General features: G+C 53.9%; 1 protein-coding gene across 6 annotated transcripts in view; it reads left to right on the plus strand.

The window, feature by feature from the left end:
• The window catches only part of FBLN1 (fibulin 1), a 77,866-nt gene that overhangs the window by 11,296 nt on the left and 42,230 nt on the right, over positions 1-24,340 (plus strand). For 5 of the 6 annotated variants that reach the window (XM_032492437.1, XM_032492440.1, XM_032492438.1 and 2 more), the window contains 10 exons: positions 1,113-1,218; positions 6,154-6,289; positions 8,323-8,494; positions 12,390-12,449; positions 13,893-13,994; positions 14,639-14,776; positions 15,953-16,090; positions 20,685-20,828; positions 21,698-21,826; positions 22,608-22,733. In XM_032492437.1, the coding sequence (XP_032348328.1) occupies positions 1,113-1,218; positions 6,154-6,289; positions 8,323-8,494; positions 12,390-12,449; positions 13,893-13,994; positions 14,639-14,776; positions 15,953-16,090; positions 20,685-20,828; positions 21,698-21,826; positions 22,608-22,733 (1,251 nt within the window). Of the gene's footprint in view, positions 1-1,112; positions 1,219-6,153; positions 6,290-8,322; positions 8,495-12,389; positions 12,450-13,892; positions 13,995-14,638; positions 14,777-15,952; positions 16,091-20,684; positions 20,829-21,697; positions 21,827-22,607; positions 22,734-24,340 lie in introns of those variants that run through there. The other variant, XM_032492442.1, reaches the window with a different exon arrangement.

Consider the following 24,340-nt stretch of genomic DNA (forward strand, 5'->3'; position numbering starts at 1 on the left):
CACCGAGAGGTGACCTCCTGCCCCGGTGCAGGGGGTCTTGCACTAAATGCCTCCTCCGGGCCACGGGAGGAACTCGTGCTGAGGGCACCTTGGTACCTGGCTGCTCCTCCCTGCAGAATGGTGGGGTCCTGTCCTTCCTGTGGGCCGAGGGGCCCGTCGGGGCTGCAGCCTGGGCGGGGCCGAGCGCTGGGCTGGGGACTGGTGGCCCGGTTCCCGGTGCAGCCGTGAGGGCGTGGGTGCGCCGGCTCCTCCACCCCCTGAGCCTTCCATCTTTCCTTTCTGTAAGCGAAGCTGTGGTCTTTTGGCAAATCAAGGGCAGAGACCATCGGCAGGCCGTTTCCTCACCTGTCTGATGAGGACTGATGCTTCCCCAGCAAGTGGCCACGACGAAAAAGTGAGAGCGCAGAGTGGGACCCAGAAACACCGGCGCCCTGCTTCCCGCCCGAGCGGCTGGCTGCGTTTGAGGCCCCGCACTTCCGTTCCCTCCTCTGCCTCCGGCTGAGGCGGCACCTCTCCCTGGCGTCGCTCTCCACTCGCCAGGCTGGGTCCCCACTTTCCAGGGAAGCCTTCCCTGGTTGTCCCAGTGTTTGGTGCCAGCTCTGCTCAGAATCTCCGGGCCTCCCGAATTTGTGCTGTGTCCTGGACATGCTGCCCTCTGGGCTGGACGGCAGCTCGGACAGGCTGTGGTCAGGAGCTCCTGTCTGTCTTGCCCTCTGGACTGTGAAGGCAGGGAACCCCATCCGGGCAGGCCCCGTCTGAGTTGCTGGCTTCTGGCCAGTGCAGGGACCCCGGGGGCCCCGTCAGAATTGGGTTTGGAAGACAGTAGCCGAGTCTTTGGGCCTTTCTAGAAGGAGCAGGGTGTGTGCTCCCAGCCCGAGATCCAGCGGAGTTTTCGGTTCGCGTTTGTTGAGTGACTAAAGGAACGATGTGCCACGCCCTCTCAGACCTGGCCTGATGCTGTAGAGGAGACCTAAGGAAGCGGCGTGCAGATGGTGCAGCTGGGAGCGGGAGCCCTGGGCCACCCGAGGGAGACTGTGTGTCAAAGGGGACCTTCAGTGGCGGGGTGTGGTGAGTCACCTGCCGTCAGTCACCCCATTTTCTTCCCTGCACAGCGGACACAGAGGTCCCCTTGGAGGCTTGCTGTGCAGATGGGCATCGAATGGCCACTCAGCACAGGGACTGCTCGCTGCCGTATGCCTCGGAATCCAAGGAATGCAGGTACGTTTGCCAGTGGCCACCGTTTTACCAGAATGGTGTTCCTTTAGACAAAAGCAGGGGAGGAAGGGACAGTGGGTACCTGGTCCTTCCCCTTGGGAGAGGCCAGGAACCCCAGGTCAGACCTGCCCAGGCCATGAGAGGTGCTGTAGGCCGGGACCCCTGCCTCCCTCTTCTGTGCTCCCACAGTCCTCGTGTGGGACTCGGCTCACCCTTCCCTGGCTGCCCTGGCATTGTCAGGGCCTTCTGACATCTCACTGGGCTGCATGCAAGGAGATCTGGGTTCGCAGCCCTCAGTGCCACAGCTGGCCACTGTGACCAAGTCGCCCGAAAAGGGGGTGATGATTGGGGGCAGATGAGATCATGTGACCAGAAGTGCTTTGCAAGTAAAAGTATGGGGCCACCTCCAGACCCTGGAAACCCAGATGAGCCAGTCTCAGAGCTAAAGTCCTGCCAGACAGCTGTCTGCTTGAGGCAGTAGCCAACATCTGGGCCAGCTGTTCTTATTCCAGTCTCTCCCCTAAATTGACCCCAGCGGCCTCGAAGTTGTAGGAGACCGCCAGCTCCGAATAAGTGATAAAGATCTGTGATGGCAGTCGTCACCGTGGAAATCACAGCGAGCCTTTATGAAGCTCCCACTTTGTGCTCTGTACTCCCGTTTAACCCTGTTACTGGTCCCACCTACAGACAAGGAGACTGAGCGTTCCCCAGCCCACACAGCTGGCAGGTGATGGTGTTAGGACCTGGACCCAGATCTGCTTGCCTGGGGAGCAGAGGGTATGAAGGCATTCCATCACTGGACATCCGTTCATTTTCTCTGCCTCTCATCCGAGTCTGAGCAGCTCTGACACTTGGAACTGCAGGTTGCCGGTGAGAGTTGCCCCAGGAAGAATGTGCAGGAAAGACTCGGTCGCTTCACTCTGGAGTTTTGCGTTTGTGTTGGCACCGAGCTGAGGCTGCTGCCTGCCAGCCAGCCGTGACGGAGGATGTAAATCTCAATTTAGGAAATTCTTGAAAAGTCAAAAGCACTATAGAGCAAACAAAGGAAGAGAAGACAGGGCACCCAGACTGTCTGACTTGACTGGGGGACCACGCCTTTGGGATTTACGGCACATCTGATGAGTGGGAGCTGGGGCTTTCGCTCCTGAGCGCGGCTTCGTGCTAGGAATGTCAGAGGGCGGCTGGCAGTTCCAGAGCCAAGCTGGGCAGTCAGTGCCAAGCGTTCTGCTTACAGACGGCGCCCAGAGAGGCAGCCGGGCCCCCGGGAGCCACCCAGGCTGGATTTCTGGCTGTGTGGTGTGAGCCACAGTTTCCCCAAATGAAGAAAGAGGCCAAGGATGTCTTCCTTTCAGGGTTGTGACAGTGACAGAGGTGAGGAAAGAAGCCAGGACCTCGAGGCCAGGCAGCGGGGATGTATTTGTCTGCTCCGGCCGCCCTAACAGAGGCCTCAGCCCAGGGGGCTTAAGCCGCAGACGTTTATTGCCTCACGTCTGGAGGACAGGAGTCTGGGATCGAGGTGTCGGCAGGGCTGGCTTCTCCTGAGGCCTCTCTCCTGGCTTGTACACGCCACCTTCTCCCTGTGTCCTCACACGGTCCCCCTCTCTGTGTGTGTCTGTGTCCTAACCTCTTCTTAGGGGACACAGTCAGATAGCATTAGGCCCACCCTAATGACTGTTTCACGTTAATTGCCTCTTTAAAGACCCAGTCTCCAAATTGGGTACTAGGTACTGGGTACTGGGGTCAGAACTTCAACATGAGTTGCAGGGAGGAGGGCTGCAATCCCACCGTAACAGGCAGCACTGTTTGTAAATCAAGGACTTACAAAGTGAGGTATCAGTCAGCTGAACCCCTCAAGCAGCTGGAGGAACTGAGGTCGGAGACTCAGGGGCTTCTGGGCCCTACTTGTGAACTTGGATTTTAGTCAGGATCAAGTCTGTTACTGACTTCTACTCACCAATGTCTTTGCTAAGTTATGGAGGGTTTTTTTTTTTTTTTTTTTTTTTTTTTTTTTTTTTTGGTGCAGGGAGAAATAATTAGATTTGTTTATTTATTTATTTAATGGAGGTCCTGGGGATTGAACCCAGGACCTTGTGCATGCTAAGCACGCGCTCTACCACGGAGCTGTGCCCTCCCCCTGGAGTTTTCTTTAATCCCGTTGAGCCCCAGACTGTATAGAAGCTACCTGCTCGGCCATGCAGCAGGCATTTGTGCTATGATCTACATCTGGGGCAGAGGTACATTTCAAACATGCATTAGGCGATTTCCTGAAATGTAAGTCGTATCGTTATGAATGGCCAAGAGGGAATTCCTTCTCTCTTTTTGGGAAGTGTGAGTGCCAGTCCAGGCTCCTCCTGACCCCGACTTGTTCCTGGTGGTGCATTCTAGTCTTAACCAAGGGCCAACATTTCTTAGGATCCACATATAAATTTGCCTAAAACCTTGGACTGAATTGAGCCCACGTGTCTCTTGGAGGAATTTGGACACACACAGAGCCAAAACCTAAAGAGGTCCTTGGGCTGATGTTTTTCAGTCTGGCGGACCCTCTCTGAACCCCTTCGTTTATTTATTTCACAAATAGTATTGAGGGCATCCTGGATGAGATGGAGATAAGTCAGGGAACAAAACAGGTGAAGTCTCTTCTACGGAGGGTACGGGTGCTGACAGAGTAGGGGAAGTCTGCGGTTTGGAAGAAGGCACCAGGTGTCATGGGAAAGGAAAAGCCAGGGACAAGAGGCAGGGGTCCTGATCAGGACAGGTTTACAATTTTAGATGCAGCTGTTCGTGGGTGCCTTGCTAAGAACGGGTGTCTGAGCTGGGACCTGAAGGAGGGGAGCAAGCCAGGCAGGTGGACGTGAGGTCACTTGTTCAAGTTGAAGGGCAGCTCGGGCAGCTCTCAGGACGCCCTGCACCCGTCCAACCCCACCAGGATAGAGCTGAGTAGCTACCGCCCCAGAAGCCCCCTTGGTGTGGGAGGCTGTACTTGCTACCAGGCCATTCCTCTCTCCGTTCTTGAAGCCTCTGCACGGGCCTGGCTGGCACACAATAGGGCTGCAGCCAATTTTTTAAAAGATTGCAGCAAAATACACATAATATGAATTTTACCATCTTGCCCATTTTTAGGTGTACAGTTCAGTACATTACATCACTCTATTATAGCTATCCCCACCATCCACCTCCAGAACTTTCCACCTTCCCAAAAGGAAACTCCATACCGGAGAAACAATTACCTACCCCCTAACCCAGCCCACCCCTCTATCTTATGTCTCTATGAATTTGACTCCTCTGGGTCCCTCATATAAGTGGAATCACAGTATTTGTTCTTTTGTGACTGGCGTGTTTCACTTAGCGATTGGTCCTCTGGGTTTATCTGGGCTGTAACGTGCGTCAGGATTTTCTCCCTTGTCAAGGTGGAACGCTTTATTTTTATTGAAGTCTAGTCAGTTTACAATGCTGTGTCAATTTCTGGTGTACAGCATCATGTTTGTCATACATATGCATACATGTATCCATTTTCATATTCTTTTTCATTGTAGGTTACTACAAGATATTGAATCTAGTTCCCTGTGCTCTACAGTCGGACCTTGTGGTTTATTTCATGTATAGTAGTGTGTATCTGCAAATCTCAAACTCCCAATTTATCCCTCCTCACCCCCTTTCTCCCTGGTAACAATGAGCTTGTTTTCTGTCTATGAGTCTGTCCCTGTTTTGTAAATAAGTGCATTTGTGTCTTTTTTTTTTTTTCAGATTCCACATATGAGTGATATCACATGGTATTTTTCTTTCTCTTTCTGACTTACTTCACTTAGAATGGCAGTCTCTAGGTCCATCCATGTTGCTGCAAATGGCACGATTTTATTCTTTTTCATGGCTGAGTAGTATTCCATTGTATCTATTTACCACAACTTCTTCATCCAGTCATCTTAAACATAACTTTTATATACACTAAGAAGCCAAAAAAATTCATGTGACTTGTTTTATTGTGGTGGTCTGGAACCAAACCTGCAACATCTCCGAGGTCTGCCTGTATAGACAGATACATCCTGGTGCCTGGCGGCAGTTCTGGGAGCACATGGGGACCCGGGTGCAGAGCTCCAGCCCCACAGGATGGAGGCTGGGGGAGGGCCGGCTGGGGGCTGCTGCCTGCGGGCAGAGGCATCCTGGCTGGCAGTGCAGGGAAGCCAGGTGGGCCCCACCATCCCTGGGTGGGCACAGGTCAGGGGTGGCTCCTCCTGCCCTTGCTGGCTTTGGCTGAAGCCAGGGACATGTGGGGTCTGCTGGGACTCACACACCTGCTGCTCCCTCACCTGCCTACCCTTACAGCCTTGAGTGTGTCTCAGTCCTGGCAGGTGACAGTGCTCCTGTTGACACAAACCTTTCTGCATGTGTATCCTTGGGTTTCCAAGGACTTTCTTCCCAGAGCCCCATCAGGGCTGGGAGACGTGGACGCCATAGCCCAGTGTCACTGTAGCCCCCGTCCCTCACTCTGTGGCCTTGGGCCACCTACTCGTCTCTGGGGCTGTTTTCCCTGATTCTGGAAACTGGGGACGAGTGTTGGGAAGAACTGGACTTGATGAAGGATGAGAGGGTCTGGCCCAGGGCCAGCAATCAGCTCTTTCTGCTTTTTAAGTAGATAGGACTTTCTTGTGGGTGAGGCTCATATCTCAGACAGGTGACTTGCGGCTCTGGCTGGGTCACCTGACTTCACTCCCAGATGTCACCCTGCATCCAGTCTATCTCATTAAACACTGTTGAGCACCGTCTGTACGCCAAGCGTCATGTGTGTGTCTCTGTGTGTGTCTCTGGATGAGTGGGGGGAGGGACACCCAAAGATGACAGTGATCCCAACCCCAAGGGGCTCCTGCTCCCAGGCCCTGCGTGCCACCCGGTGGGCCCCCACCCCACAGAGCCCTTGGCCTAGCCTTCCCCCTCCACCCACAGGATGGTCCAGGAGCAATGCTGCCACAACCACCTGGAGGAGATGCACTGTGCCACGGGCATCAACCTGGCCAACGAGCAGGACAGCTGCGCCATGCCGCGCAGTGACAATGCCAGCCTTGAGGCCATGTTCGTGAAGGTGAGGACCTGGGCCCCTCCCACTCAGCAGCTACTTCTTCAACCGCAGGGTGTGCCCAGCCAGGGGAGGGGGGACCACTCAAGTCTCCCCACCTCCTCCAGTTTATTCAGTAAATCCCGGGCCCAGTCCAACACTGGGGAAGTGTTGGATGGAGTGACCCAGCCTTCCCCTGAAGACCCCCCAGTCCTGGGGCTTCCAACAGGAATGCAGAGGTCAGAGCAGGGGTTACCTGGGCTCGGGGCCTTCTGAACCCTCTTCTCAGTTCGAGGTAGGCATCCCCACCCAGGAGGCCCTCAGGCTTCTCTGCCTTTCAGAGCTAGTCAGAGCTCAGAATGGGGCCCCACTAAAGCCTCTGGTAACACGTGACCTCCAGTGACTGCCCTAGAAGAGAGAACTGAGGTTCAGAGATGCCCACACTCCAAAGCGGCCTCTTAGCAGCCCCTACAAGGGGTCCTTTCAGGACCAGCAGGGGAGGGTCTGGTGAGGCAGAGCTGGGAGTGGGGTCCATCCAGAGGGAGCCCCGCCCTGAAGGTCAGCTGTGAGTGAATGATGTCATCCTTCCTGGGCCTCCAAGTCCAGGCCGTGTCACTCAGGGCCTCTGTCACTGTGGAAGGCCTGTGTCTTTGCACAGATGTGGAGAAGTTCCTGAGAGCACGCCCAGGTCTGAGAACTGCAGATAAATTAGGCTGTCCCTCCCTTACCACCTTCTGAGGGAGAAAAACAGCCCGGCCAGAGGGGCTCAAGTTTGGAAAGTCAACTGCCCTGGTCATCTGGGTTTCTGTTGGAGGTGCCGGGTGATGAAAATGAATTCCCTGGAGGAAAGATGACCTGTTCCCAGTTAGGAAGCCCAGGAAGGAATTTCAAGGAGCAAGAATCAGACTGAAGCAGGATCCCGGGAAGGGGCGCGTGGGCTCCTTTCTGGGGACTCTCTTCACACAGATGGGATGTGGCGGGAGATTCCACGTAGAGGGTCTGGGGTCTACAGCCCCTCTGCCCACCCTCAGCCTTTGTGGGCTTTCACGGGAGGAGGCTTCTGGTGTGAGAGAGCTGGGGGGAGGGGGGCCTGGTCAAGGGGGCCTGGGAGCCAGGACCTTACGCATCCAGTGACTGCCTCCCAGGAAGGGCTGGGGCTCTACAGACACCGTCTGCCTGGCAGACACTTCTGCCCGTGTCCCCAGACTTGAGAGAAAGGCATGGAACACTCTAACAGGAGTGGGGCGGATCGCTTTGGCAGATGAGTGATTTGTGTTTCCCTGGAATGTGGACCTGAAAGGTGGAGGCGGTAACTAATGCTCCCGCCCTTTCCGGCGGAGGGGGCTGTCGAGTGAGAGGCATGGAGACCCATCGACCGCCACTGAAACTCAAGCAAAGCCACCCCTCCCCAGCTCCTGCTGTGGATCTTTTGGAAAGTTCTGTGCTTTTCTTAGAATGATAAGGACTGAAACAGGGCTTTTCATGGGCCAGGGTGAATGTTGTCCCTGGGATTCGTGTGTGACTTTTGGGGAACACTGGGTTCCAGGTGACAGGCAGCAACTCTGTCCCTCACTCGATGACTAGTCTTGAGGTTCCTTCCTGTTGCCCGAACCACCCTAACTGGGAGGGGGATGGTGCGGGGAAGAGACAAGGTGTGTATTCATCCTTCCAGGCATAGTAGAGAAGTCCCAGACCACGCAAAAGACCCGGACCCTTAGGGAGCTCGTGTGTGAGCCCAAAAGTCCCCTCTCCCAGCCCCCTCTCCCAGCCCCCTCTTCCTGGAGGTGAAAGCTGGGCCAGGTAGGGTGGTGGGGGGCAGTCAGGCATCGTGGAGCACCTGATGGGATATGGCCCTTTAAGGTTCCTGTCAAAACCAGGACCTGCGAGATTAGGGGGGCGGCGGTGGGCAGCAAGCCTCAGGCTTGGCTTGCTTTGCTGTTTATTGCCAACATTTAGAAGAGGTGGACAAGTCAGAGTGAGTAAACAGGGATGAGAGGTCATGGGGTTCTGCTGTGTTGTGTATCTGGCTTCTCCATCTGGGGTCTCCACTGTGTCTGCAGAGATGCTGCCACTGCTGCCTGCTGGGAAGGGCGGCCCAGGCCCAGGGCCAGAGCTGCGAGTACAGCCTCATGGTCGGGTACCAGTGTGGGCTGGTCTTCCGGGCGTGCTGTGTCAAGGGCCAGGAGGCCACAGACTTTGCCCCAGGGGACAATGGGGACCTTCAAGAGACAGGTAATTCCCCCTCCCTTTCTTCCTTCTTGGGCAGTGCATTAGTCAGAATTATCCAGAGAAACAGACCCAATATGATGTGTACAAAGAGAGAGATTTATTTTTAAGTAATTGGCTCACACAATTGTAGGGGCTGGCAGGTCTGAAATCTGCAGAGTGGGCCTGCAGATCAGAGGCCCAGGGGAGAGCTGATGTTGCAGCTTGAGCCCAAAGGCTGTCTGCTAGCAGAATTCCTTCTAGCTTGGGGGAGGTCTGTCTTTTTCTTAAGGCCTTCACCTGATTGGACGAGGCCCACCCACACAACAGGGCAATCTGCTTTAATCACAGTGTGCTGATTTAAATGTTAATCTCATCTAAAAATACTGTTATGGGGGGTCGAGTTTAGCTCAGTGGTAGAGCTCATGCTTAGCATGCATAAGACCCTCAGTGCAATCCCCATTACCTCCATAAAAAAATAATAGTAATTTAAAAAAAATACCATCACAACCATATCCAGGTTAGTGTTGGACCAGATATCTGGGTACCTTGGCCCAGCCAGGTGGACACATAAAACTGACCATCCCAGGCAGTGAGGGCGCATTCATCATTGCCTTACCTCAGCACAGATTGGTTCTCATTGTCAGAGCAGTTTCACATTCGTCACTGTCCTGGAGTGAAACTGAGGGCTTGGGATCTGGGATCCCACAAATCTGCATTCATGTCCCTGTCCTGACATGCATTTGGGCAAACTGATTGATCCAGACCTCAGGTCCCTCATCTGTGGAATGGGGGTAATTACAGTCCTTACTACATCAGGTTGTTGGCAGGATTAAGTCAGAGAAGGGCTAGAAAGTGTTTGACGGGGTGCCTGGCTCTGTGAACCCTAACCTTTCTGAAGCCCTCTCTCTCCATCTCAAGCTGATGACGTGTAGACAAGAGGCTGGGGTGAGGGGGGGCACCAGTCATTAATAGCAGGCTGTGAGCTTTCAAATACTAGATATTTATTCAGCAAAGGGGCGAGTGACCCCAAGAGCAGCTTCAAGAGTGCTCCCAGCTGTGCGTCCACCAGTTCAGCTCTCCACCCTCTATTTGTCCGAAGCCACATAAATCCTGAAGCCTTGGGGCTCGGTTCAGTTACATGGTTCAGGAAACTTCTGGCTTGTCTAATCATCTCTTCCACTTATGCAATGGTTTCCTGTGTCATAATGGAAAGAGCCCTGGAAAATTTCAGGCGTCTGCTCTGCTCCAAGCTTGCTGCGTGACTGGGACCTTGGCCTTCTCACTGTGAGCTCTGTCTGCCTTCTGTTAAAAGTGGGTAAGGGGCAGGCAGGGGTAGGAAGGAAGAGCTCGCAGACCAGTGGTCCCTAAGTCAGGCCATCCATTCCTGTGGCTTTGGGGTCTTGCGTCAAAAGACTGTTCTTCCATTCTTTGTTTTGATTTCTCAAGTCCAGGGCCTGTGGATGCCATGGGGCTGATTTCAGCTATCTTAGTCATAAAGGGGAATTGGAACCACATTCTGGCTCCCTCCTTGACTTTTGAAATCAGAGATGACATTTTCCCTTTAAATGATTCAGAGTATTCACCCTGGTGGAGAATTTCTCCTGCGTCTCTGATCTGGGCTCTCTGCTCTCCAGATGTCTTCTTTCTCCCTTGTCTTTCATCTGCTTCAGTTCTTGCTCCAGGCCTTCCTCTGTGTCTCTATGAGGACTTCCCTGTGGTTTCCTGCTCACCCGCAGACCTGCCTTCCTCTCTTCCACTAACGTTTATTGTGGGCCTACTGTGTGCTACCACAGGGCCACACAGTGGGCCCACAGACCAATGCTGGCCTGAAACAAAATAAGTACAGATATTGAGAGTAAGCTTTTGAAAACATCTGTAAGCATTTGATAGAGTAACTCATGTCTGTTTAATCTAAATATAAAATTGGAGCTTATATGTCCTCTTAACTTTGCTGTTCTGATGAGCAGTTATTAAAATTTATCCAAGTATCGGTCTGAGACGAGGGAAGGAGCCTGGTTCCTTTGGGAAGAACTGTGCTCGGGCATATCTTGGTTATGTCCATTCCACAGATTGGGAGACTGAGGCTGTGGAGGCTTAGGGTCAAGATTCCTTTTCTAGCAGGAAGAGAAGTGGTTTTTCCCTGCAGGCTTGCTGGCCCCTGAAGAACACTGGAAACCTTGATGACCTCATCACCCATCTCACGAGTGACCTTGTCACTGTGAGTCCTTTGGAGGATGGGGTCTGGACACCCTGGCCCTTGTCTGGCACATGGGAGGTCTTTGCCGGATGCATTGCACCAAGTGAATGAAGAGTCCCCAAATTAAAGATCCTGAGAAAGGTGCTCCCAGCCTCCTAACCTAGAGGCAACTCCCACCCTAAAGGTCTCTGGCTTATTTCCTCCCCAGCTGGAAAGTTCCTTGAATTATTTAGGGACCCTTATCATATTTTAATAGCCCCTAAAAAGTAACGCCTTATGCATAGTTGGCGTATATAAAGTGTTACACTGAAATTTACAGCAGAATTACTAACATGTTTCTTTTTACCGATGGTTATTATTCCAGTGTGCACGTATCATGCGCTCACTGTAGGCATTTTAGAAGACACAGAAAGGTAAAAGGAAGAGGAAGTCGACACGGAGATAAATGCTGTTTCCATTAGATCACACGTCCTTCTAGTCTTCTTTCTGGCTCCCTTCCTTCTCTCCTGTAAGCGTGGCTGTGCCGGGGACACGCTTGGATTTGCGCTTTCCCGCCCCGCGTTGTGATGTGGTGGCTGTTGAACTGTGACTGACTTGTGGTCACTGTCGCTCCGTCCCGTGGAAGGTCCTCAGCATCACAGGGCATGGCCTGCAAGTATTCTGGGGATTCTCCCCCCACCTTGGGTACACCCACTCAGATTAAAAGGACGAATCCATTTCTTATATTACGGCAGAACTTCCAGTGGAATACCACCCTTTTAAATTAGGGCCCTGGTCCCCCACTGGGTCCCCCGATCCTATCCCCCTGTTGAATCTCCTGTTGAGAGTAGGGGCCTTATCTGTCCTTGACCCTCAGGGCAGATGCTCAGACATCTTTGCTGAATGAATTGTATGAGTGAATACTGATGCTAAATTGAGCTTTGCAGGCAAACTATAAAATAAGTGTATTTGTTTCCTGGGGCTGCAGGGATAAAGGACCTCAGACTGGGGGCTTAAACAACAAAAGTGGATAGTCTCATAGTCTAGAGGCTGGGATCCGAGGCCAAGGTGTCGGCAGGGCCGGCTCCTCCTGAGGGCTCCCCTCCCAGCTTCCGGCAGCCTCGGGTCTTCCGGGGCTTGTGGTTGACTGTCTTCTCCTATTGCTTCCCATCGTTTTTCCTCTGTGTGTATCTGTCTCTCTTTCTAAATTTCTCCTTTCTGTAAGGACACTGATCATTGGCTCAGGACCCATCCTAATGACCTCATCTTAACTTGATCATCAGCAAAGCCCCTTCCCCCAAATCAGGTCACATTCCCAGGTACTGGGGGTGAGAACTGCAATGTCTTTGAGGGGGAACACAACTCAACTCAAAATCAGAAGTGTTTACCAGGTGCATTATTTTAGCTTTGGAGGATGTGACTTAATTTACAGTAGGGCTGTGACTGCATTTGCAGAAATATTCAAGTAACGTGGGCAGCGTAACCAGCCTTGGCGTTAGGTTGATGATCCCGGGCCCATGTGCCAGCGCTGTTTCTGTTATAATAGATCTTTTGGAGATTTAGCTACATCTATGAGTGTAAGTCTGTTTTAAAAAAAGATAAAACGAATGCTGAGCTGTTTATAAGATGTACAAACAGGCAGGACTGCCTGATGTTTACAAGAAGATAACATATTCGGAGTTTGCGCCAAGTTAAGATGGCCGCTGCGTGTGGACAAACGTGTTTTTGCCTCTTTCCCCTTAGCTAAGATTTCTGAGATGGAGGAGGAACAAGAGGACCCCTACCTGAATGACCGCTGCCGAGGTGAGACTGGTACCTCCCGATGGTTAATTAACCCCGAGGGAGAGTCACTGCTCATCTTGCTGGAAGCTTGACCCCAGGCTTTGCTCAGGGAAGTGCCCTTGGCTGGGAGTCAGCTGTAAGTCGCTGTCCTCCCGCACTCCCGGGCTCCCCGCTTTCCTGTCCTCCTAGCTGGGGCCTGGCAGGCAGCCGAGGGGGGCGGTGGGCTTGTAGAGAAGGGGCCGGGGCCGTGTGGGTAGCTGGCTTTCAAAGCCCTCCCGCCGCAGCTCACAGACTTGTGAACGGTGACCCCCCAAGGCTGGGAGCCCCTTTGGGCCCTGGAGCTCCGCCGTGCCATCTGTAATATCCATTTGTCTCACAAGGGAGACAGTTGCAAGTTTAAAGTCGGTAGGGTTTTGCGGCTTTGTTTTCCATAGGGTAAGATTTTATTTCTCTTTAGGGGACATTCCTGCATGTCTGGACTGGCAGGGCTGCTCCACAGGGTTGTTCAGTGACTTGCCTTGTGCCTGGGCATTAATTAGGGAACCAGTTTAATCACAAAATGCTGTGGTTCAGTGGACAGTGACAGATGGCACAGAGGCCTGGGGGTGGGGGGAAGGGGAGCAGAGAGCCCTGGAAAGACCCATAATCCTCTTTGGGGGGAATAGGAGGGTCTTCCTGGGGGAGGGGGTAGCTGGTTTGCAGTGGGTGAGGATGGGTTAGCCAGGAAGGTGACATTGTTGGGGGTACTGGGCAGTGGGAGTGGAGACATGCAGACCCTCAGCTGGGCTGGGCAGGGGGCCGTGGGGTTGGGGAGAGGTGGGGTGCAGGGATCGAGGAAGAGGCTGGAGAAGTGGGCAGGGCCCAGCCAGCCCTGTGCAGCAGTGACAACTTTGTTTCATGGAGGTTTGTCCCCGTGAGATGCTCTTCGAGCGTCACACTGGCTGCCCTGTGGGAAACAAGGTCAGAGGGGTGGCACCCAGGATGCTCAGAGAGCCTGGGGGCGGGCAGCCAGAGCTGAGGCAGTGGCATTGGAAATGGGCTGGCAGGGCTGCCCTGAGAGATCTGGGGGGAGATGGGAGCCTCTTCAGGGCCTGGCGTCCCTGGGGAGGGGGACTGCACCCTGGGGAGGGGGACTGCACTCTCGGGGTCTGTGCTGGGCAGTAGCATCACACTCTTTTCTGCCTCGCCCCCTTCAGCTCCACCTCGACCTACAGGGACCACCCTGCGCGCCCCCGTCTGTCACCAGGGCCGGGACCGAAGCGCAGCCCTGGGGATGCCAGAGCCCACCTGGGGCTTCCCTGGGAAGGGCGGGTGCTGTGCAGGCTGCGGCGGGCTCCAGCTGGGGAGCCTGCCTTTCTGTGTTATCCACCCTGTGGGCATGTCCTCTGGCCCCATCCAGACACCCAGATGACCAGGAGGTCTCCGGGCACCTCTGGCCTCCGCTCACGTTTGCTCTGATTGCAGGCGGCGGGCCCTGCAAGCAGCAGTGCCGAGACACGGGGGAGGAGGTCGTGTGCTCCTGCTTTGTGGGCTACCAGCTGCTCTCCGACGGTGTCTCCTGCGAAGGTAAACGTTGCTGCACTCCGGGCGACAGCGAGATGGCAGATCGCTGCACTCGGGAACCCCTCTGTCTCTGCTCCACATCCAGGCAGGGCCCACTTTGCACCACTCTGGGCCCCATCCATAGGTGAAGAACAAGCCAGGTTTCCGAGTGTTCCCTGGACCTAGAGTTTCCTTGGAGTTTGCAGCGTGTGGCTTCTGCCACGACACTGGGGAGGATATAAACACTGTGTTGGGAGACAGGGCTGGGTTTGGGGTCTGACCGAGCTCTGAATCCAGGATCTGCTGGATCCCTGGGCACATCCCCCAGCCTCTCTTGGCCCCTCATCAGGGAGGTAGGGGAGATGGAGGGAGGTGATAGCCCCGTGCAGGGTTCTTAAGGATCGCATGACTCCCATTCAGGGCCTGGCACGTGCTTAGCAGGTGCTCAGAAAAAGCAATAGATCTGAAACTCGGCATGGGGGAGAAACCACCACTTTGGCTTTTGCTTTGATAGAGTGCCCAGGAGTCCGCGCCAGTGCCCGCCCCGAGTATGCACGCACGCGGGCGTCTCGGTGCATGCAGGGACCCCATCCCACTGGGCCTTCTGATAAAGCGTGAGGATCCGTCGTTCCCGTTGGTTACTCCTGCACGGCCTGTGTCTCTCCTAGATATCAATGAATGCATCACAGGCAGCCAAAACTGCCGGCTTGGAGAATCCTGCATCAATACAGTGGGCTCTTTCCGCTGCCAGCGAGACAGCAGCTGTGGGACTGGCTATGAGCTCACAGAGGACAATGACTGCAAAGGTATAATGAGCTCCAAGTCTAAAAACCTCACCCCCCCCCCACCTCCTGGGAGTAGACAGGATATAATGGGAGCAGGGGCACAGGGCTCCCCTGGGGTCTAGGCTCCGTGGTGCTGCGGCTGCCTGGGGCACTGGCCAACCCTGTTATTAGCGAAGATTTACTTTCTTGACCGTAATGCTGAGTTAATGACAGTGGAGGGTTTGGATTTTTGAAAAGGCTCAGAGCATGGTCATTTAACAGCAAGACCAAAAATGAATTTCAGGTGCTCACTTGTGTTTTCCAACCGCCTCCCCCAACCAAAAAAATTATTTTTTGCACAACAGCTGCCTTCCATCTGATTCCAGGCTCCCTTGAAGTTCAAAGCATATTCCTTTCCGCTGCATAAAAACATGACATTTCTGGCTGCTGGCTTTTCCCCGCCAAACCATAGATGTTATTTGGCAGATGAGCCTTTGAAGAGGATCTGTTAGAACATAGTTTTCTGCTGAGGGTTTCCAGGCCTTTAGGACGACAAAACCACTTGTGTAAAAACGTCGGTTGAATTGTGAGGCTAATTCAAAAGCAAGTCACACCCTCCTGACGTCTGAGGGCCTTTGGGCAAGCCCAGTCCTCTCCACTCCTGCAGACTCACTGGGCGGTTTGGACCTAGAGGACCCAGGGGCCCAGCCAGCTGAGTATACACTTTTGAACATTCGACAGCCGTGAACTTGAAGGGAAGGGCAGCCAGCAGGTCCGATCATGACAATTGCCATTGTTAATATCAGAATATTGTGAGAACCTGAGGATGAGTAAGTTTACGGAGACTGTTTATTTTACCACCAAGATAATCACTGCTTTGCAGTCTAAGCTAAACATGCACTTAGCCTGCAATGAAAACCAAACCAAACCACGTATTGCCAGGAAAATGCCTGGGTTATTTATTATATAACAAAATTTGCATCATAAGAGCCTTGGGAAAAAAGTCAGGGTTCCAGATCTTGAGCCACATGAGCGCCGTTTGGCTAACTAAGGCCCTTTTTGTCTGTGACCTCTCTGTTGGAATGTTTTGGGTTATAGTCTGAGTAATGAGCATTTTAAAAAAAAAAGAAAAAAAAACTTTCTTGTGATTTTTAAAGTGTTGTAACATGCTTCTGGCAGGACTGTTGCTAACAATTTCCTTTTTTTATGATGTACCAGATATTGACGAGTGTGAGAGTGGTATTCATAACTGCCTCCCCGATTTTATCTGTCAGAATACTCTGGGATCCTTCCGCTGCAGACCCAAGCTACAGTGCAAGAGTGGCTTTATACAAGATGCTCTAGGCAACTGTATTGGTAAGACACTGCCACCAGGGCTAGCGGGGTCCCCCAGGCGGGTGAGCCGTCCGGTGATGGGCCGAGTCTCTAGAATCTGGGGAGCTGGATACAGAACAGACTTGGCAGACTTTTTCTATAAAGAGCCGAGATCAAACACATTAGGCACTGCGAGGTCTTAGTGGCAACTACTCAGCTCTGCTGTTGCAGCTGGAAAGCAGACATGGGTATGTGAACAAATGGGCAGGCCCGTGTCCCAATAAAACTTTATTTACACAAACAGGCGGCAGGCTGGGTTTGGCTCCGCGGCTGTAGTTCAGCAGCCCCTGGTTTAGATGAAGGAGCTTGAGTTTTGAAGTCAGAGACGCTTGGTGCTGAACTGAGTGACCTAAGGTCATTTACTCACTCCCTCTGAGCCTCAATTTCCTCCTCTTTAAAATGGGGTTAACCAGAATATCTGGCTTGTAGGCCTGAGGCCAGGATTAAACAAGGTGATTGAGAAATGCCCCGTATATTAAAACCTGGTTTTAAAAGAACTCTGTGTGGTCCACTAGTCAAATTCATAGACAGAAAGAAGGATGGTGGTTGCCGGGGGCCTGGGGGAGGCGGGTGGGGAGGGTGTGCGTGGTAGGTGGAGTTCTGCTTAGAATGACGGAAAAGTTCTGTGGGTGGGCGGTGCTGATCATGGTCGCGTAACACTGTGAATGTGCTTAATGTCACTCATCTGTACACTGAAAAATGATTGAAATAGCAAAATACTGTGTTGCTATCAGAGGAAGAGCGATGTGAAATGAAAGAAAATCCCATGGAATTTAGTGAAAAGAGAAGGTCTGCTACTGCTCCAGCTAGAGAGGCAGCACGGGCAGGGGTGAGGGGATGGGAGTGGTGGCCAGAGTGACCTGTTCTGGAAACAGGAGGCGAGCTCTTGCTTTGTCCTGCGGTCGCCCAGGCTAACCACTTGACCAGGTCACTGTCTGCCGTTGGCATTTGAGTCCATCTGCCAGGCTGCCCTTGCCCTCTGCTCAGCAGAAGCTTCCAGGTCCTCCCTTTGAGGTCAGAAAGACGTGTCCCTGATCTGAGCTGCAGGTGCTGCTAGTCAGAATCCACCCGCCCTCGGGCTGCCCCGTCACCCATCCCCCACAAAGACCGGCACCGCCCTGAGCAAGGGACCAAGAATTTCAGTCTTATTTCTATCTTACCCTCTTGCAGGTAAATCTGTATCATTGCTTTGATTTGAAATGATAGTTTGGATCGAAAGCCCTTCCCGCTTTTATTACCATTCCATATTTAAAGACAAGTAGAATATCCATCCCTTAGGACAGGGGCCTTGTCTGAACCCAACCCCCAGTCTTTGTTCCTAAAGCCCCCCCTTTCAACGGAGGCGTCTGAGCTGTGGGCGCCTCAGCTGGGCTGCAGTTGGCTCCTGGCCAGCCTCCTGCCAGCGGGGCTGTCATCACTCCCAGATGGGGCCCACCCCCACCTCAGCGGGAGGCTGATGGCTCTCCCAGGCCAGGCCGGGCTGGAGGGAGGCGGGTCCTGCCTGGACTTGCAGTGTACTTGCAGGGGGCTCCACGGAGGATGGCATCTGCTGGGAATGGAAACCCTGACTCATGGCAAAATCAGCCTGATTTCCACAAAGAAAGAACTCGCGCAGGTCTCCACTTGGCCCCGGTTTCCCCCTACTGCTTCCCCCCTACTGCAGGGTGCCGGCCTGCGCAGGGGGCGGAGCCCAGGACTGGCTGTAGCTCTGCCTCCCCCCTGTTCCTAGAGGCGCTACCTCCCCACCCCACCCGGGGGTCCTCCCTTTTCGTGTGCCCACTATCCTTGCAACCAAGTTCAGGATTCTTTCTTTTTAAAAGTTATCTTTTCTACATCAAAAGTTACACACATCTTTACAAAAAAGCAAGCAAAACCCGAGTGCAGAAAGGGAAAGCGTCTCCCCTGCTGGGCAGTGTCTGTGTGCCCGAGACTTTATATATATATATATTTTTTTTTAAATGAGACCAGACGGTTCTGCCACTTCCTTTTTTTTTAACCTCCTTAATGTATTTTGACATCATTTCATGTCCATGTGGTTATGTCATCTTTTAAGAAATGATTGCATTGTCCAAAATACATCTTTACAAGGAGAAAGTGGAACAAGATAGAAGGAGAGTGTCAGGACAGTTTCAGGACGAGGGCAGTCCCCCTCCCCGTGTGCGGCCTGCGTCTTCCGTCTGCATGCCTCTGCAGACGTCACCCTCACTCCCGCAGGACAGTGGGATCTGTGGTGGAAGCTTGTGTGTGGCCAGACTCCATCTTCCTGGAGCCCCTGCACCCGTCCCTGGCACCCCGAGAGCCTGTTTCCCCTCCGGCCACGAAGCAGGTGGCCCTGTGGCTGCAAAGCTCCACCCAGGGCTGGGGTCCGAGAAAGCAGAGGCCTCTTTCCCTGTTATAAAACACAGAATGTTCTAGGACCTTGAGGTTTGGTCACCCAGAGCCTTGCAACTATCACATCTTCTCCAGGTTTTCACTTTTCTTTTTCTTTGAAATCCCTCCCCTGGTCCATCTTCCTTTCTGCTTTAGTGAGGACCAGAGGTGAGGCCGGCACAGGGCTTCCCACCCGTGGATCCACTCCGGTCTTGGGATGTTCACGGGTCCTGGGTTCTGTGGTCACTGGGTTAAACAAAGTGACGGGGCATCATCTAGGCTCTTCCTGCACGGGCCGCTCAGAGGAGAGGCTGTGCGGTGTGTTCCCAGACCACTTGGGCCTTTTTTTTTTTCCACTTGCTTTGTTTATTCACTCTCCCATTCATTTATTCATTCACTCATCGATCACCTGGTCCTCACTCGTGGAGCTCACAGGCTGGCAGGCTCCCCTCTCTGGATCCCATATGCCAGTGTTTCCTGGCATGGGTTTGGGAGCGTTAGCCACAACTGGAGCACAGGAAGCTTGCACTTGGGGGAAGGCAGCAGTCACGTTTCTAAACACAGCCTTTGGGCGGGGAGGGTAGAGCTCAGTGGTGGAGCGCGTGCTTAGCATGCACAAGGTCCCCAGAACCTCCATTAAAAAAAAATTAAAATAAATAAACTTAATCACCTCCTCCCCTAAATAAATACATTGTACTAAAAATAAATGTTCTAAAATTAAATAAATAAATAAATAAACAAACAAACAAACAAACACAGCCTCATGCTGGGCGGCGGCCAGGCTTTCCCTGTGAAGAGCGAGAGAGTAAATACCAGCTTCGCCCACCGCAGGGTCCCTGCCGTAGACAATGCAGTAAAGAATGGGCTTCGGTAGAACCGCATTTACAGAAGCAGGCAGTGGGCTGGGTCTGGCCGGTGGGCTGTGGTTTATCCCATGCCCTCAAATTTAAGGGCCCTCGTCCTGGCTGGGAGGAGGGAGACCCTGGTTCTAGACCTGAGTGAGCCCCAACTCCAGCCTTGGGCTTGGGGAGTTTCCTGTTTATAAAATGGAGATGAGGGGAGGGTAGAGCTCAGTGGTAGAGCATGTGCTCAGCATGCACGAGGTCCTGGGTTCAATCCCCAGTGCCTCCATTAGAAATACATAAATAAATCTAATTACCTCTCCCAAAACAAACAAAAATGAAATAAAATAAAATATAAATAATAATCATGGCCCTGCCTAACTTGCAGGCTAGCTATGGTCGTCAAGGGCAGTAATGGAGGTAAAAGCTTTTGTAAACTGTAAAGTGCAGCATTGGTGAGACCGTCAGCACAAAGGCCGACTCCAGGTCGGGAGGGAGTCCCTCCCACCATGTGTCTGAGGAGGGTGGGGCTTGGTTGGAGGGGAGAAGGACCCTGATCCTCTCCCATCACTCTTTCTCTTGGTACCCACACCCCCCCCCCCCAGATGGTTTATAAGCGTCGAACAAAGTGATTCTTAAGACCTTAGTTCCTTTTAGAAGACTGCTCGTAGGAGGTTCAGTCTGTGTGAGTTTGCACCAAATGTGAGCATGAGGAGTGAACAGAAGTGTAACCGAGTTCTCCTTGTTTACTGGGTCACACTGGCTGGGCGTGTGTTCAAGGGGGATGAACGCCCGCCCCATGGTCCCCCATCAGAGGCATGTCTAGTCGGGGAGGGCACTCACTGTGTCGTGAGCTTACAGCAACCCTTCCCTGGTGCCCTGAGTCCGCGTGGAGCCCAGAACGGGGGCAGGTGGGCAGGGGGAGGTGTGCCGAGGAGACTGTTCAAGTCTAAGAGAGACATGTTCGTCAGGGAGGCGGGGCGACTGCTTTCCAGGCAGGGATGAGGTGGGTAAAGAGGCAGGATCTGAGTGACCACTCCGGAGGAGCACGTGAATACAGGTTGGCATCTGAATTGCCAAGTTCACGGTGTGGGGTTCACAGGCAGGCAGCTTTGGATTCGGTGTGGTGAAAGATGGAGGTGTTGAGAGGCAGGAAGATGGAGTGAGGAGGTGGTAGTCAAGGTGTATCGTGCTGGTGAATCTGGGAGCCAGTTGGGAGGCTGCCGTGTGGTCCCAGTTGAGGGCATCACAGTCACTCCACTTGTGGTTTTATAAAGAGGGGGGAAGTGGGATGTGGAGATCCAGCTGTTGGGTTTTGGAAGCCCTCCAAGTTTAACGCCGCCGTCTGTCTTTCCCCACTGTAGATATCAATGAATGTTTAAGTATCAGTGCCCCATGCCCTGTCGGGCAGACATGCATCAACACGGAGGGCTCCTACACGTGCCAGAAGAACGTGCCCAACTGTGGCCGTGGCTACCATCTCAACGAGGAGGGAACCCGCTGTGTTGGTTGGTATTAAAAAAGAAAACCAATCTGAAATGGTCTTTTCTGTCTGCTCCCAGCACAATTCTCCCTTCTCTGGAAGGGGAGGGCAGATCCCCAAAGGAAGCTGTTTGCCCCTGTCCATCCGTCCCATTGCTGATCTACAGGCAACAGTCTACAGGCTACTGCCTGGACTATTGCGGTAGAATGCCAACCCACCCGCTCCCTTCATCTTTGTCCCTTTAGTCTGTCCATTTCGTCCTGAGCTGAGCTCTCTTGCCCCTCCCTGCTCAGTCCCCATTGGTGACAGACAGAGGGCAGATGCCCCTGCTTACAATTTGGTCCTCCTGAGTCGGCCCCAACTTCACAAACTTTATAATCCAGATGAAGTAGGTTTTGCTGCTCCCCTAGTGAGCCCTGCCCTTTCCTCTGTGTGTGTGTCTTTTGTTTTGTTTCGTTTTGTCTTGTTTCTTACATTCTCCCCTCTGTCCACCTGCTCCTACATTCCTTTGAGTCCAAGAAAGGCTGTTTGGCATCCATCCTGCCCAGATCCTGGCCAGACAGAGGAGTCTCCTCCCTGTAACCCCCAGAGCACTGCCTCAGCCTCTCCCTAGTCGCTGGACACCTCCTGCCTTAACTAGGGTCATCACTGGCCTGCAGGAGTCCCCAGAGGGAAGAGGCTGCGTCCGGGTCAGCTGTCTCCCCACGGGGTTGGTGCATCATAGGTGATTTGTGAAATCGTGTTGCAGAAGTAAATGACGCTGCTTTGTCGATGTGCGTGTTAATTGGCTCTTTTCTTGTCTTCCTTTCTGATTGTCTCAGAGCAGAAACACACACACATACACACACACACACTAAAAGAAGATTTTCCACTGTGTCTTTCTCTTTTGCAAAGATGTGGATGAGTGTTCACCTCCTGCTGAGCCCTGTGGGCCAGGGCACCACTGTGTGAACTCTGCTGGAAGTTTCCGCTGCGAGTGCAAGGCTGGCTACTACTTTGATGGCATCAGCCGGACGTGTGTGGGTACGTGGGTCTCCCTACAGGCCTGGGGGGGGGGGGTGCCTGGCCAGATGACACCAAGGAGAACCTAGCCTGTGGCACCCTGGAGTGACCTGGTCTGCTCCTCACCTCTGGAAATCCCAGTGCCAGCAGCCCCAGGGAAGAGGCCCCAGTCAGGAGACCCCGCTCTTGTTCCAGGTCTGCTGCTGCCTGCTCATGCGGCTCCTGGGGTGGCCCTCCCAGGTGTGAGCCAGGCTCCCCACCTGGAGAACCTGCATGGCCCAGGACCTCCAAGTATTTGTGAGACTCCAGGGCACTCTACAAACGCCCCAAAGTCTTAGTGATTTCCCAGAGATGCACTGCTGGCTTGTAGGGCTGCAGGGCCGAGCTGTGCGCTCACCCAGGGCAGTGAGAATCCAAGACGGCTTTTTGGCCCCAACACGAGGGGCAGGGACAGATCCTGCTGGTGGAATCTGAGGGTGCTCCGCGGAGGCTGACATCTGCCCTGCCCCCGTGGCAAGATCCTGGGGACCCTCCCTCAGGGCTCTGGGGTGGAGGACTGGCAGGTGGCCACGTTCCCAGACGTTCTGTCTGTCGTGGAAGGAGCCGGAGGCTTGCCCAGCAGGCAGACAGGCTGGTGTGGTCCCGGCTCTCCTGCTGCCTTGCCCTGTGTTTGGGACAATCACGCTGCCTTTCTCTGAGAGATGAGGCCTAGGGAGGTAAGGGGCAGAGGTCGTGAGCTGCGAACACGGGCAGCACTGCCCGGGGAGGACGCTGCCCAAGCCGCCTGCCCGCTCTGTTTCAGACATAAACGAGTGCCGACGCTACCCCGGGCGCCTGTGCGGCCACAAGTGCGAGAACACACCGGGCTCCTACTACTGCAGCTGCACCGTGGGCTTCCGGCTCTCCACCGACGGCCGGTCCTGCGAAGGTGAGGGGCGGGGCCGGTCCTACGAAGGTGGGGGGCGGGGCCGGGGCGGGGCCGGTCCTGCGAAGGTGGGGGGCGGGGCCAGGGCGGGGCCGGTCCTGCGAAGGTGGGGGCGGGGCCGGGGCGGGGCCGGTCCTGCGAAGGTGGGGGGCGGGGCCAGGGCGGGGCCGGTCCTACGAAGGTGGGGGGCGGGGCCGGGGCGGGGCCGGTCCTGCGAAGGTGGGGGGCGGGGCCAGGGCGGGGCCGGTCCTGCGAAGGTGGGGGGCGGGGCCGGGCCGAGGCGCTCCGTGACGCCATCCTGGGCCCTTTACCACCTCCCCCAGTTGTCCGCTTCCCTGGGGAACCACAGCTCCTCCTGCAGACCCGTTTGGGACTGACCCACACTGTACCCTAGCGCATATTCAGTGACATGTCAGCCGGGAAAATGCCCCTAAAAGGTTGCCTGTCAGAGATGACCGCTCTCCCCGATTTCCCCTGGGCCCTGGAGGGGCCGCTAACCCCTGCCCTCCGAGGCTGCACACGTGGGGACTGAGGGACTGACCAGTTGTGGCATGTGGCTGAGAGTGTGGGGTTTGGGGGCGTCCGACCCTCCGCTTACTCACATGACCTTGGGGAGTGGCTGACCTCACCCGCCTCGGTATCCTCCCAGGGGAAATGGGGTTGTTATGCCAAAGAGAAACCAAAGTGGACACTTTCTGAAAGCGGTAAGACATTTTATTCAGACTATGGCAACAGGGAAGAGAGACTTCAGCCTAAATTGATTTCAACTCCACCAAAACAGAACGTGTGGGCTTTTTAAATGCTGGGACATGCTGGGGGAAGTACTGAAGGATGCTGGGGGAGGTGCAGACAGTGCAGGTAGACCAGCTGTGTGTTCACTGGCTCCAGCCCTCCTGCAGAGTCTGAGATGGGAGCCTCCCTTCTTGCTGATGACATTTCGAAGGCATGGTTTCCAGTCCTTAGACACGTCTGGGTTGCAGAAGACACATGTCAAAGGGACAGAAAAAGAGTTTCCATTTGCAAGTTTTCTGAAGTAAATGCTTCTAAGAAAAGAGAGGTTAGGTGTGTAGTCCGGTATTGGCTGGAACACATAGTAAGTTCTTTGGCAGCATTGAGCTTTCCCAGGCAGGCATTTCAAAGGGGCAGGGATTGTCGTCCTGGGGACACAGTCTTGGGCTGATACTAAAGTTCAATCAGGTCTCTTTGTCTGAGGGGGCAGGTTGGACTGAGTCGTTGGTGCCCAGAGTCTTGGGGTTTGACCCCTTCTGATGAGATGGTCTGGGATGAGGTGAACAGCTCAGGGCCTGGCACATAGTAGGTGCTCAGCAGATGTCCTGTCTTCGACAGGAATTAGGTGATGAGGTCAGCAGAGACTGAGAGCTTTTGCTCACCCTTGGCAATCCCTCATGTTGCCCATCAACATGCAGTGTGGTGCCCCCGGGGTGACTGGTGGAGCCAGACTCAAGACGTGGCAGGTCTTAAAGTTCTGGATTGAGAAGGATGATCACAAAAGTCAAATATGCCAGGCTGCACCCCAGTGTATAATTCTCAACCTGGAGGATGGACAGTGTGATGGGCTCCTGGGTCCTGGGCTTCCCCCAAGATTCTGG

Source organism: Camelus ferus, chromosome 12 (genome assembly GCF_009834535.1).
Source record: "Camelus ferus isolate YT-003-E chromosome 12, BCGSAC_Cfer_1.0, whole genome shotgun sequence".
Lineage (NCBI taxonomy): Eukaryota > Metazoa > Chordata > Mammalia > Artiodactyla > Camelidae > Camelus > Camelus ferus.